This window comes from Mus caroli, unplaced genomic scaffold, assembly GCF_978045245.1.
Source record: "Mus caroli unplaced genomic scaffold, Mus_caroli_1 scaffold_19, whole genome shotgun sequence".
Taxonomy (NCBI): domain Eukaryota; kingdom Metazoa; phylum Chordata; class Mammalia; order Rodentia; family Muridae; genus Mus; species Mus caroli.
Genome location: NW_028227274.1, coordinates 42,805,308 through 42,820,176, shown reverse-complemented (window position 1 = coordinate 42,820,176; position 14,869 = coordinate 42,805,308). Strand labels below are relative to the sequence as shown.

General features: G+C 35.6%; 1 protein-coding gene across 1 annotated transcript in view; it reads right to left on the bottom strand.

Annotated features, from left to right (window-relative positions):
* Positions 1-14,869, bottom strand: part of Ythdc2 (YTH N6-methyladenosine RNA binding protein C2) — a 53,981-nt gene that overhangs the window by 19,664 nt on the left and 19,448 nt on the right. Inside the window, exons 11-21 of the mRNA XM_021150592.3 lie at positions 12,622-12,748; positions 12,355-12,420; positions 8,250-8,428; positions 7,937-8,033; positions 7,767-7,854; positions 7,601-7,681; positions 5,938-6,020; positions 4,721-4,826; positions 2,922-3,041; positions 2,364-2,636; positions 271-397 (exon numbers count right to left, since the gene is read on the bottom strand). Of these exons, the coding sequence (XP_021006251.1) occupies positions 271-397; positions 2,364-2,636; positions 2,922-3,041; positions 4,721-4,826; positions 5,938-6,020; positions 7,601-7,681; positions 7,767-7,854; positions 7,937-8,033; positions 8,250-8,428; positions 12,355-12,420; positions 12,622-12,748 (1,347 nt within the window). The remainder of the gene's footprint in view (positions 1-270; positions 398-2,363; positions 2,637-2,921; positions 3,042-4,720; positions 4,827-5,937; positions 6,021-7,600; positions 7,682-7,766; positions 7,855-7,936; positions 8,034-8,249; positions 8,429-12,354; positions 12,421-12,621; positions 12,749-14,869) is intronic.

Sequence of the window (14,869 nt, the reverse complement as noted above, 5' to 3'; positions counted from 1 at the left end):
CAAAAATTAAAAGTTGCTCTGCCAACAGTATCAAAAGGATATACTGATCACGTTCATACACTTTTACACATAGTTTTACACACATAGTTCATATAGTTTTACACAACCAGTGTAATACTTCATCACTAAGCAAAAGTACAGAGGTTGGAGAACTGTACACATCAGCTCATGAACACAGACAAACAGTGTTATGTAGAGAACAGAAACTGTCATCACTTTAAATCTGGAAGCATGAAGTAAAAGCAGGTGTCCTATGTAGGAAATCTTTACCTGATGCTCTAAGCTGACCAAGCAACTGTGTTCTCATGCCTATAATGATTTCCATAGTAGCTTGTGAAAGAAAATTCTTTTCACAAAAGGCTCGCTCCCACCCATCACTTCGTGCTTTCTGCCATGCCTACAAAAAAAGGAAACAAACAAACACAGATTCTGTAACAAAAATTGTCTGCCAATCACTTCTAACTGAGGCAACAAAATAATACCACTACTATATTAATCACTCAAGGTAAAGTATTATTCTGATAGTTTTACAAAAGTCTAAAATTTTATAATCAAACTAGACTTGTCATTTAGTTTATACACAGCTGCTATCATGTCAATTGAGTTTCAAAACTCTCAATGAGAACTAAACACCAAGTGATTCAAATAACCAACTTTGTAAAAATAATTATTCTCATAGATCTAGTTTGGGGCTGGTATAATAACAACTATGAGAGGCTTTCTACTTATATATTCCATTAAAATATTTTATATCTAGGAATCCTAAAAGTTCTAATAAAGAAAATAATTATAATCTCTATGCGATTCTCCTAATTTGACTGGAAACCAAAAGTGGGGTTTCTAGAAATCATACATATAATATAAAAATCTGGCCTTTGAAAATATGCTATTCTGGATTGAACATGACTAAAAATAAGCCATATCTCATCTCATCTCATCTGCTTTCAAGGAACTGGAAAGGACACGGCACAGGAATCCTACTGCAGATTTCTGATAATTCCTAAGTTTCTATACTATATACTATCTACTATCTACTATATATCTAATATCCTAACTGAACAGTTCATTACTTAATATTAGTCATAAAAGGGTTTGCAACTGCTGAAATTACATATGTTAGAAAATTTTTGAGTGCCCGAAGCAGTGCTTTCCATATAAACAAGAAAAATGTAAGGATGTAGAGAGAGGCATAGCCTAGAGTCAAGAAATTAGAAGAATTAAAAAAGATGTTTGCTTTTTAAGAAATAATGTATTTCCCCTAAATATCTGAATTTCTAAATTACACTGTATTTCTCACCTCAGAGGTATTTTATCATCCTTTCTTTACTCAATATCTCACTACTTTTTTTTAAGGTTTTAAATTATTTTTTTCTTTATAAAATTAAATTAATGGCATAAAGTCTTAAGTACACAAGAAAATACTGTTAAAAAAAAGAATTTCACAAATAATACTAAATTTAAGATGGTTTTCTTTCAGTCTTTGTTCTGTGTCTTCTATATAGCAACAGCCATTATAAATAATTTTAAGAGTTATTTCTGGCCAAATAATGACTGAAGAGTGAACAATAGTCAAACATTGTAAATATGTATATGCGTGCATAAATCCTAATTAGATAAGGGGGGAGCAAAAATCTAAAATTTTATAATCGAACTAGACTTGTCATTGAGTTTATATACAACTGCTATCATGTCAATTGAGTTAAAATTTCTCCCATATACTCCTTTTTGCTCTCTTTCATATTCATGGCCTCTTTCTTCATTAGCTGTTACATGCACGAGCACATGTGCACACACACACACTGTTAAATATAAGATGCTCAATCTGTATAATGTATGTATGTTTTCAGGGTTGACCATTTGGTATTGAATAGCCAATTGGTGTGTTCTTCCCTGGGGAAAGACTACTTCACTTTCTGTAGTCTTTAGTTGCTTGTACTTCTTTGTGTAGGGTTGAGGCCTCATGGTCTTTCCCTTGTCCACTTCTGCTCTATTGATAAAATATGACTTCTAAGACTGGAGAGATGGCTCAGTCGTTAAGAGCTTTGCTGCTCTTGTGGATGACACAGGTTCAGTTCTAAGCACTGACATGGTGGCTCACAACCATCCATAATCCTATTCTCGGGAATCGAACTCCTTACCTCCACAGATACCAGGTACACACATGACATATATACATACATGCAGGAAAAATACTCATACAGATAAAAATAAATAAATCTTAACTAAAAATAAATAAAACGTGGCTTCCAAAGTAAAACAAAATTAACAGAGTATTTAGTTTTTATTTTAATTTTTAGACTGCTATACTTGCCCCAGAATGTACTAAATATACCACATTTAACAATAAACAAAAGCAGTAATACCTGAAATGCTCTCAGAAGTGCCATGTGGTCACTGAAAGTCCCTGCAGTGAAACGTTTCCTACAAAGCATAGCTGCACGTTTCTGAGAGGCCTGGGTAGGCAGTACAAAAGGATCACGATAAGCGAGTGTGCAGGCAATTGTAAGGATGGGGTCGAGACACTTTAAAACAACCGCACACAGGACCATTTTCCCAAGATGCGGTTCTACTGGCAAATCAGCCAAATGATACCCAAGTTCAGTCAGATCTTCCCATGCATCCATTGCATCTATTGTCTAGGAAAAAGGAGGGAAAAAAAGATTGACATACCTCAAAATGATGTTTAAATTAAGAATGCAGTATGAAATAATGTAAATATTCTTTTACTATCCCATCACATAAAAATATATTTTGTATTATATATATATATAACAACTATATCTACTATTTTAAATTATAAAAGCACTAAAGTACTGATCAAGTAACAATTTTTAAAAGAATAAAATTATTTAAAACATATGCTCATTTAGCTTAAATTTTAAGTTGAAAAAACAGACAAGTAAGCTAATGGAAGCACCAACCTTAAGCATCTGCACAGCATTTCTCACAATTAAAGCTGGAGGCGGTTCAGGGGCTTTCATAAGGAAGTCGGCAATGGTGCAGTTAACTGGGGCTAACAGCTTGGTATGTAAACAAAGTTCCTGGACCCACAATGACAAAAGAATTAGAAATGGTAAAACTATACCACTAACTTTTATATTAAGGAAACCATGAGAACTATTGAGTCCCAATCACAAACTAGTAAAGGATTAGGGGGAAGAACAATATATTCAGTGAAACTTGCTCGTAACACCCTCAATCAATTGACACCAAAATGATAACTGCCCCTGATGGCAACATTTTTTCAGAGATTTACCCTCACCACTTAAAGGGAAACTATCCAAACAGTAAGGCATTTTTCTCCCTTTAGGATCACTTCATTCTATAATCTTTTTCCATTCAACAAATATTTGGGTGCTTTTGACAGTCAGGCATATGCAACAAATGGATAGATGCCTGCTCTTTTGGAGTTAATAGAAAAGTGAAAAACAGACCTTAGATTACTTTAGCACATCATTATTTATAATTACTTATATCTATGCTAAGTGCTATGGAGGATACTGGGTGCCACAGGGGAGTGGCAGTACGTAAATTGTAACCAAGTTCCAGAAGGAGCTGGAGAAGAAGACTAGGAGAAGTCAAAGACAGTCTCCAAGAAGAAATGGTACTAACACTAAGATGTACATAATAGGAGTTTAATCATAAATTAAGTAAGGGAAAGAAATTTAGAAATGGGTTAGCACACATGAAAGTAAAAGAAGTAAGTTTAACTTGGGGGACTTTTGGGATAGCATTGGAAATGTAACTGAGGAAAATATGTAATAAAAATATTAAAAATTAAAAAAAAACACTCTGGTAAGAGTAGAAACATGAGGATAGGGGATTAGAAACATTTGAAGAGTTTATTTAATAATTTAGGTTCCAAAAGTTTTTCATTATATATCTGAGGAACAAAAAAATCTTGCAAAGACATTGGCAATATGAAATCACAGGGATACGAATGTCAAAACCGTGATTTTGTATCACCTGAAAGACTGGAAGCAAGTATCTAGGCTACGAGACTAAAGAGCCAGTGTGGGGGCTGGGCAGATGGCTTGGTGGTTAAGCACTTGCTGCACAGCAATGGAGCCAGGCTGAGATCCCAGCACTCACATCAGGCAGCTTACAGCCTTCTGCAACTCCACCTCCAGGGGATTGGAGGAGACATACTGGCTTCCAAAGGCACCACATACATGGGCATTCTTACAGACAGACACATAAGCATGCATATAAAATAAAAATAAAAAGAGTAAAGTTTTCAAACACAGACTCAAACTGATATTCTTTTAGTAGTTTACCAGGAAAGCAGAAAACTCAAAGAAAAGCAATGAAGATTTGGAGATCTCCGTGAATACAGAATTACAAAGATGGAGGCTCAGCATCTTACATTATGATGTTGGGATTACCTTCTGTAACTTACACTCAGTTCCTAATCCTATTTAGAATTTTCAAAATCCACACTGTATATTTGAGACTCTTAAAATGTAGAAGTACGCACACACACACACACACACACCCTTACTTTTGAATGGCTCCCATATTTTAAATGTATTCCAGTAACTTAAAAAAAATATCTAAAGGTTCAGTAAGATTTGTAGAGAAAAATCATTTTTGTGGCTATATCCCACTTCATAAAACTTACAATTTTATTTTGTAAACTGAATTTATTCAATCCCAATCTGTAGAAATGAAATGAGACCTGTCCTCACTCATAGACAAAGCCTTAGAGTTTTAGGTCTACCTGCAATGGCATTCTCAAGAGTTCTGGCGTCTGAAATTCCAGCATGTTCTGAAATCGAAGTCTACTAAATAGACGGAAACAAATTCCAGGTCTACATCGTCCCGCTCTTAAAATAAGACATAAAATTAAGACTCAGATAAGGGTAAATACAGTAATAATGAAACTGTACACTGATGTGATTTAGGAGACAGAAAAACAAATCATGATCAAGACATCTGAGTTCTAATCTCCTTTAACCTCCACAAATACATGTAGAAGGTATTTTGTGCTCCGGGACTCAATATTATCATTTACTGAGCAAAATTCATAAACATGTCATCTGCAGTTATAGCTAAAAGTAAACACACAAAGAAATCCAAGTTTGTAGCATAAATACGAAATCAAGTGAAATTCAAAGCATGAATGCGTAGTAATTTAAATTTAATCAATTTCACCGAGAGAGATGTTATCAAGCACTATGTTCAGGCCCACTGATCAGAGTTAACAAATTGTGGGTTACATAACAACAAAGCTCTGGCATTTACCCTATCATCACGGAGACACAGTTTCTTGGAAAGCATCAGAAAATATAACGATGTAGTCTCCTTTTAGTTCTTTTATCAGGAAAATAACTAGTGTTTAGAATGGATGACATACTTCCACCCTTATGCAGTTCACAACCAAGAAAGGATAAAGAACATTCTTCCTCTCCCAACAGCTAACAACAGCCAGCAGCTGCACAGATCCAGATGGGAATGTGTGCTCAATCCCCTCTCCTCCCTCCACATTGATGTTTGATATCATTTGGGCTTGCAACATAGCCTAAATTTAACTTTTAGGCTAAATTTAAAAAATTACCCCAAGGGCCAGTGAGATAGCTCAGGGGTTACAGGCATTTGTCATTAAGCCCAGAGACCTTAGTTCTATTCTCAGGAACTACATGGTAGAAAGTACAAGTTCCTGACAGGTATCATCTGAAAACCACACGTGCCATAGCATATAAGTGCCTCTGACACACATTCAAAATAAAGGAATGTAATTTAAAATTTTCTAGTTAATTAATTTTTTAAAGTATCAAAACAGTTTGCTTGGAAAAAGTCACTATAAAATTAAGACTACTATGAAAACTAATATATCATAAAAGAATATATGACAAATATGTAATATGTAATATCAGTTTCACAGGCAATTAAATGAAAGTAAATTATGCATTAATTATAACATACAATGTACATTACCTGCCTTTGCGCTGTATTGCACTAGCTTTGGAAATCCATACCATTTTTAACATTGTAACAAAATTCAGTGCATCAAAGGATTTCTGTAATATTTAAATAATTTTAAAATTAAATCATTTTAACATAAAATAAGTTTTATGTTAAAACATAATCTGTACTAACAAGGAAATAAGAAATATTATCGACATATTTTTACATGCCAAGTTAAACTTAAAGCCCCCTCTTGATTAATTAGAAGAAACTGTTTCTTAAAAACTCAGGTTTCTGTATTTGTCAGGCTCTGGCAGAGCCTCTCAGGAGAAAGCTGTATCAAGTTCCTGTCAGCAAGCACTTGTTGGCATCTGCAATAGTGTCTGGATTTGGTAACTGTATATGGGATGGATCCCCAGGTGGAGGAGTCTCTAAATGGCCTTCCCTTCAATCTCTGCTCCACACTTTGTCTCTGTATCTCCTCCCATGGGCAATGGACTGAGCACTGGGTCCCCAATGGAGGAACTAAAGAAAGGACCCAAGGAGCTGAAGGGGTCTGCAACCCTATAGGAGAAACAGCAATATGAAAGTTAGTAGCACTGGGAACTTTATTAGTCATGTTAATACTGAAAAGAAACAAATGTTATCACTTATTTATCATAGAAGAAATTCTTTTGCAAAGGGCCCAGCAGGAAATATTTTACACTTTGAGGTCTTTGCTGCAATTTATGAAAAGCCGCAATGCTATGAAAGAACCAACTAATGCCTCGTAGTGATTTGCACCTGCTGAGTAAATGTGGCGGTGCTCACCCTGACTTATGCTGCTGTTGGCTTTCATGTATGTGTCCATGCATATGTGTGAGTGAGTGAGTGTGTGTCTGGAAGCCAGAGATCCACAGCGCACATTTTCCCCGAGTGCTTTCTACTACAGTTTCTGAGACAGGGCCAGTTATGAACCTGGAACTCACTGATTGGGGGATTTGTCTCCATCTTCCTAGCATCGGGGATTGCAAGCACACAGTGACATGTTCAGCCTTTTACATAGGCTATGAGGAGTGGAACTCTGGTTCTCACACTTAAAAGAACAAATAGTGCGCCATCTCCCTAGCCCAGTCTCCAGGTTTTTATTTTCCTTTGTTAATCAAGGGTCTCTTCAAAAATATCTTCCAAACACCTACTATATACTATCTATGATGCATTAGATGATATCAATGAACAAGTGGAATATGGCCCATCCCCATATATAGGAGGAAAACAGAATATGTAATCATATTGTGACAATGTACAAATTTTTATTGTAACTATTCAAACTCTTTACTTTCTTAGTAGTAGTAAGTAGAAGCTAATCTTTTTTTTTTTTTCTTCATTTTTGGTTTTTTGAGACAGGGTTTCTCTGTGTAGCCCTGGCTGTCCTGGAACTCACTTTGTAGACCAGGCTGGCCTTGAACTCAGAAATCTGCCTGCCTCTGCCTCCCAAGTGCTGGGATTAAAAGCATGTGCCATCGCGCCTGGCTCTGAAGCTAATCTTTTTGCCTACTTTGTTGGAACACCAAAATATATCCCACGTACTAAATGTAAGCTAGAATAGTTTAGTTAAAAAACGACATATAGTGTGTTAAATTCATCTATACATTTTCCAGTAAATGAAAGTCTCAGTCTTCATTAAGTACAAGTAGAACTTCTTCATACATACCTCTTTCACCTTACCAGAATCAATAACAAACACAACATCATTGACAGTGATGCTTGTCTCAGCAATATTGGTGGAAAGGATCTGCAATGCAGTATGATTTTATCATTAATATGAAAAAGGATCAATGAATTAAAAAACAGAACATAAAAGATCTCATGATGCTTACTATTTTTCGGACACCTGCAGGTGGATTTTTTAATACCTTCTTTTGATCAGATGTCTGCATATTTGAATGAAGCATAAAGACTTGATACCTGTTTACAATTAAAAAGAAAAAAATGTACTCCAGTACCTGTCAGCTAGCATAAGGAACAAGTACAGATCTTTATAGTTTACCTATGTGTATTGTCAGCAAACCGCTTGTCATCGAAGAGGATACGATCCCTCAAACCAACAATTTCATCATATCCAGGTAGAAAAATTAATATTGCACCTTGGAGAAAAACATTTTTAATATTTAATCTTATAAAATTAAACACAATCAACAAACCTAGTCATAAAGAATAATATGATGTGAGTTCAAGTATTGGTATACGATTATAAAAGATATATGCATACTATATGCATATATCAAAGAATTACAGAATAAATTTTATAACTAAATACTAATTTTCAGCAGTTGGCTCCAGTTCTTTCAAATAGTACTTACCAGCATCACAGCTATGGCAGATATTATATAAAAGATGCATGATTAAATCCAAGTCTACTTTTTCATCATCAAAACTATGATGGTAAGCTTTCAACAGCTCTCTGTCTTCTGCACTGAGGTCATTTCCATTTGTTTGAACCAAGGAACTTTCATCTAGATTTCCAAATTCCAATGAAGCACTAAGAAAAATATCAAATCAGTTTTTATTGAAAAGAGTAAGACTTAAAGTCCAAGGTTTCCAACTATTCCCACTGAATCCCAATATCCCCTAAAGGTACTGTCACTTCATGTATTATCTATAGTTAATTTGTGTGCTGATTGCAAACATATTATCCAAGTTAAATTAATAAGTGCTTTTAGAAAAGCTACAACCCAAAGAAACTTCATTAAAATGTGAAAATGACCTATAAATATATCAAGATGCTTCACATAAACTGTCACTAAGGAAATATACACCCAAACTACAAAGGTGCCATTCCACAACCAAAAGGAAGGCAGTTAAGTGATAGGGATGGTACAGAAATGCTAAAACATTCCTAGAAAAAAAAATGTAGACTGATACAGCAATTTTGGAACACTAGCAGTTCTCCAAGGGATAAACACAATGTTTATTACATTACCTAGCAATCCCACTCCTAGCTACAGGTAAAAGAGAAATGGAAATAGATGGATGAATGATGGATGGATGGATAGATAAGGTTAATATCTATATTAACTGTCAGTTTAAATATTTGAGTTCCTACTTATAATTAAGAATGAAAATAGCCTAATTATTCATATATTGACAAATGAACCATGGCATATCAAGACAAGGGACTATTGGTTGGAAATAAAACAGATAAACTTTTAAATCAGTAAGATTAAAAAGAAAAGAAAGTTACAAAAGACTGCATATTATATTGCTCTATTTACACAAAATGCCCAAATAGAACAAGTTATAGAAAGGAAATAAATTGGTGGCTATCCCAAGAACTGGGAGAGCTAGGTGAGAAAATAAGTAAACTGTGATGGGCACAATTTTTTGTGTGTGATAAAAATGCTCTAATATTGACTGTAGTGACTCTAAATACTTTTTTAAAAAGTCACTAAATGTGAATTGAGGTACAGACAATATTGCAATAAAATTTTACTTTACAAAATGAAATATCTTTTTTTATTAGATATTTTCTTTATTTACATTTCAAATGCTATCCCGAAAGTTCTCTATACCCTCCCCCCACCCTTCTCCCCTACCTACCCACTCCCACTTCTTGGCCCTGGCATTCCCTCATACTGAGGCATATAAAGATTGCAAGACCAAGGGGCCTCTCTCCCCACTGATGGCCGACTAGGCCATCTTCTGCTACATATGCAGCTAGAGACACGAGCTCTGGGGGGTACTGGTTAGTTCATATTGTTGTTCCACCTATAGGGTTGCAGACCCCTTCAGCTCCTTGGGTACTTTCTCTAGCTTCTCCATTGGGGGCCCTGTGTTCCATCCTATAGATGACTGTAAGCATCCACTTCTGTGTTTGCCAGGCACTGGCATAGCCTGCCAAGAGACAGCTATATCAGGGTCCTTTCAGCAAAATCATGCTGGCATATGCACTGCTGTCTACGTTTGATGGACCCCCAGGTGGGGCAATATCTGGATGGTCCATCCTTTCATCTTAGCTCCAAACTTTGTCTGTGTAACTCCTTTCATGGGTATTTTGTTCCCTATTCTAAGGAGGAATGAAGTATCCACACTTTGGTCTTCCTTCTTCTTGAGTTTCATGTGTTTTGCAAATTGTATCTTGGGTATTCTAAGTTTCTGGGCTAATATCCACTTATCAGTGAGTGCATATCAAGTGACTTCTTTTGTGATTGGGTTACCTCACTAAGGATGATATCCTCCAGATACATCCATTTGCCCAAGAATTTCATAAATTCATTGTTTTTAATAGCTGAACAGTATGTGGAGAAAGAGGAACACTCCTCCATTGCTGGTGGGATTGCAAGCTTGTACAACCACTCTGGAAGTCAGTCTGGCGGTTCCTCAGAAAATTGGACATAGTACTACTGGAGGATCCAGCAATACCTCTCCTGGGCATATATCCAGAAGATGTTCCAACTGGTAATAAGGACACATGTTCCACTGTGTTCATAGCAGCCTTATTTATAATAGCCAGAAGCTGGAAAGAACCCAGATGTCCCTCAACAGAGGAATGGATACAGAAAATGTGGTACATTTACACAATGGAGTACTACTCAGCTATTAAAATGAAATATCTTATTATGGTCTTGAATAAAGTACCTTTGCTACATTTTACTCTCAAACTCCATATTTTAGGTTCCTTTGAGATTCTTTAGTAAAAGAGATATAGCTATGTGAGAGTTTTTATATAGGATAAAATCAAATAGAAGTCAATGTATTCTAAAATACATTAAAATCTGCTTTAGTATCTAAAAATCTATGTAATTTATCTAAATATCTGACTAAAATTATCTAAAATGTCTAATGAAAGATAATTAGGAACCAGAGACCTAGATCTATGGAAGAATGCTGACATAGCATGCTCAAGCCCTGGGTTCAATCTTCAGAAACACAAACACACACACACACACACACACACACACACACACACATAGAAACACAAACACACACACACACACATGGCGGGTGGGGTGGGGTGGGAATACCCATATCACATTGGTGGTTTTTCTCATTTTGTTTGTTAGTTAAAATAATGTATGCAGTATTAATAAGAAAACAAGTTTATGGACGTTTAATGAAAATCTAGTCCCAGGATTCAGGGCTCTTTTCAATACTTTTTAGCCATTTCTTTTTATTTACTGCCATATATCTGCTACCATATTTCAATGTGTGGTCTGTACCTTTTATTTAAACCCTTTTGTTGTGTGATAACTTATCTCCACTTCTCAGTGTACCCAGGAACCTGATGGTCAAAGTCTAAGCCTAAAGCCTGTGCAGCTTGATCCCTAATGAACCTCCCACTCCTGCCAGAGAGGAAGGAACATCATGTGGGTACAGGAGATGATCTGGCATGCTACAAACCTATCAAAGAGAAGTTAAAAGAAATCTACAAATTTTGTTTAGCCCTTTGTCATTAAAAGGTCACAGAACAAGTATATACAGAGTTCTGACACTAAAATAAGTTTGTTTCTCACTGGTACTGTGAGTTTTCTTAGCTTTGCTAAGTTAGTTATTTCTAATCAGCATGATACCTATCATGCCAAAACTCATTAAGAATATCCATCAGCTATCTGTTTTATGTCCTCTCTGCGTGTCAGTTTTAAACTTTCATTTATTTCAAGATTTATTTTTATTTATATGTATGGAGGCCAGAAGAGAGCATTAGACACACCTTGGAGCTGAAATTACAGGAAGTCTTGAGCCCCCTTATATGAGTGCTGACATCTGCAGGAAGCGCTCTTAACCACTGAGTTATCTACATAGGCCCCTAAATGTTCACACTTCAAAAAACAAAAATCACCATTCTGGTAGGGGAAATGAAGAGACAAATATACATTTGAATTTACCATGTCTTGAATATGTGTATATACATACTTATGGATTTAGCACCTTTTTATAGGTGCTCACATGCATGTGAGCCTATGTATAGAAGCCAGGGGTCATCCTCATTTGTCATTTTTTAGATACCACCCCCATTTCTTTTTGAGTCAGGGTCTCTTCCTGGGACCTGGACCTTGCCAAGTAAACGGTAGTTTGGGTAGTCAGGGAGTCCCATTCATCTTCCTGTCTCCATCTCTCCAGTGCTGAGATTACAAAACTGTACCATCGCAGGGGCTCTTTTATGTGTGTTCTGGAGATCAAAGTTAGGTCCTGACGCTTATTCAGTAAGCACATTACTGACTGAGCTACCTCTTCATTCTCCATATGCCAGGTTTAAGTGGAAATCTCTCAAAGTTTCAAAAAAGTTTTTAAATAAGGTAAATATAATACAATATGTCTTATTAACAACCTGAAGAAGATTCTTTTACAACTACAAAAGTAAATCTCCAGGTAAAAGAGAGTAAGTGCCTTACCCTTTTCAGACTCTGATTTACATGGTTAGGATTTTTTTTAAGGTAGGATTAATTTTAAATAATGTTAAAGTCTTACCTGTAAGATTCTAGAAGATCCACAATTTCAGTCTGTCCAAAGTGCTTAGCCCAATCTAAAGCCATCCTGCAAATTTCAAAGATATCAGACTGAGAAATAATTTGTTTTCAAAATTACTTAACTAGTCACCCAAAATCATTTACTCATTACAGCTGTGACATCAATTATTATACAACAGATTTTAAAATAAGGACAATCATAAGAAAATTTCAAAGGTATGTGCAACTATATCATGATCTACAAAGAATGGATACAATCTAAAATTACCAGCCATTTGATGCTTTACTGTGGACATTGGCTCCCATACTAATTAATTGCTCTACTTGGCTCGTAAAGCCCCGTCCTGCAGCAACCATCAGAGCTGTTGCACTGGTCTCACTATGCCTATAATCAACTAAAAGAAGAAAAGGGTATGTTAAATGTCCAAATATTAAAGTCTTCCATTGTTTTAGTCAAGTAGTAGAACTGACTACACAATTTAACTGTGACTGGTTCCTTCATTTTAAATGATAGCAACATTATATAACCTTCAACTCTCCCATTCACAAAGAAATCCAAGCTGTTCTTGCATAAACATGGTAGAATAAAGTCTATCTTTGGAGGTATAAGAAGAAATTATTTAAGGTTTATTTATATAATTAAGAAAAAAAGGAAAGCTATTGGCTGCAGAACCCTTCAATTGTAATTTTTTATCTACATATTGCCATGTTTATTAAATAACAAGATATAGAATTAAAGAATTTAAAAGTTAATTTCCATCAATAACTAGTAATAAATGCTTTAAAGCAAAGTTCTTAAGGATTTTAAGATACTATAATACTAAACTCAAGGAAATAAATGACCCAAGAAGAGAAATAAACACTACACACTTTTATGACCATATTCAAAGTAATTTAGTAATCACCAGAGAAACCAAGGAAGACAGTCAAGAGTCATAGTTAAGCCGGGCATGGTGGCACACACCTTTAATCCCAGCACTTGGGAGGCAGAGGCAGGCGGATTTCTAAGTTCGAGGCCAGCCTGGTTTACAGAGTGAGTTCCAGGACAGCCATGGCTATACAGAGAAATCCTGTCTCGAAAAAATAAAAAATAAAAATAAAAAACAAACAAACAAACAAAAGAGTCATAGTTACATATTTAAATTCCTTTACCAATATTTTAAAGCAATGTAGTAGACAAAGTGATAAACCAACAATAGGCTAAACTAATATACATATAAATAACAGTAATTTCAACAGCCAGCAGTGGTATTGCTCACCTTTAATACCTCAGGAGGCAGAGGCAGGCAAACACTGAGTTAGAGGCCAGTCTGGTCTACAGACTGACTTTTAGAGCAGCCAGAGCTATACAGCAAACCCATCTCAAAAAATTAATTAATTAAAAAATAGTAATTTTAAAAAGAATAGAGACTTTTAGGTCAACAGACCTAGTATATCCTAAGTTGGTCACTAAGGAATTAAGATCGGAACAAGAGAGCACGTATTTCATTTTTTTTACATTTATTTACTAATTTAAGGGCCACATGGCATGGCATCTGTGAGAAGGTCAGAGAATAACCTGAGAGGAGTCTGTTCTCTCTTTTCCCAACATAGACTCTGAGGATCAAGAATCACACCCTCAGGATTTACAGTCAGCCTCTATTCCCACTGTACAATCTCCCCAGTCCCAGCGATACTTCTTGAGAGGGTTTAGAAATTAATATATATTCAAAAGTGGTGCAAACCAGTGAACTTAGGGACTAGATAGGTATCGAAACAAAGTAAGTATGGTTGGCTGAGAAAACCTTAAAAGGAAAAACTAATTTCACAGTTTAAAAATATAAAGTCTTTCAGACATGAACACAGTAAATCTCTTGGCACACCAGAAGCAGAAAAAGACAGATGGTACATATTAACAAATTAATGGACAATTAAGACAATACAAAGTTGAAAATCACTCTCAAGTAAGAATGATACAAGGTGTGGTAGTGTCCACATTTAATTCCAGAACTTAGGCATCTGGGGCAGGAAGATCCTGGGTGTAAGGTTGGGCTGGCTTACAGCCAAATCCTCTCCAAGCAAACAGACAAGAAAAAAGAAGAAAGGAAAGGAGAGAGGCAAGGAGCTTCCTGTATCTTTCCATATTAGACACTACCATCTGATAAAAATGCTTAAAGGTAGCATTATTGAGCAAGTATTAGCACACTTACTACGATCCCTGGGAAACAGAGGTGAGTAAAGCAGACAGGATTCTGCCTTCACAAAGTTTGCATTCAGTATAAATCACTAGTGTTTAAAAAAAAAAAAAAAACCAGAAAGGCTAATAATTATAACAGTGCCTAGAAGTCTACAGAACTATATCTGCTTATATCTGGTTGCCAATATCCATGAATGCCAACTAGTCAAACAAGGATAACTCATTAATGAAGACACATCACATAACATAAAGTTCATGAGTGTATGCAGATCAGAACCTGAGCCCATACATGTCAACATGAAAAATTCATCATTTACTAAATGACTCAGGAATCCCAAAG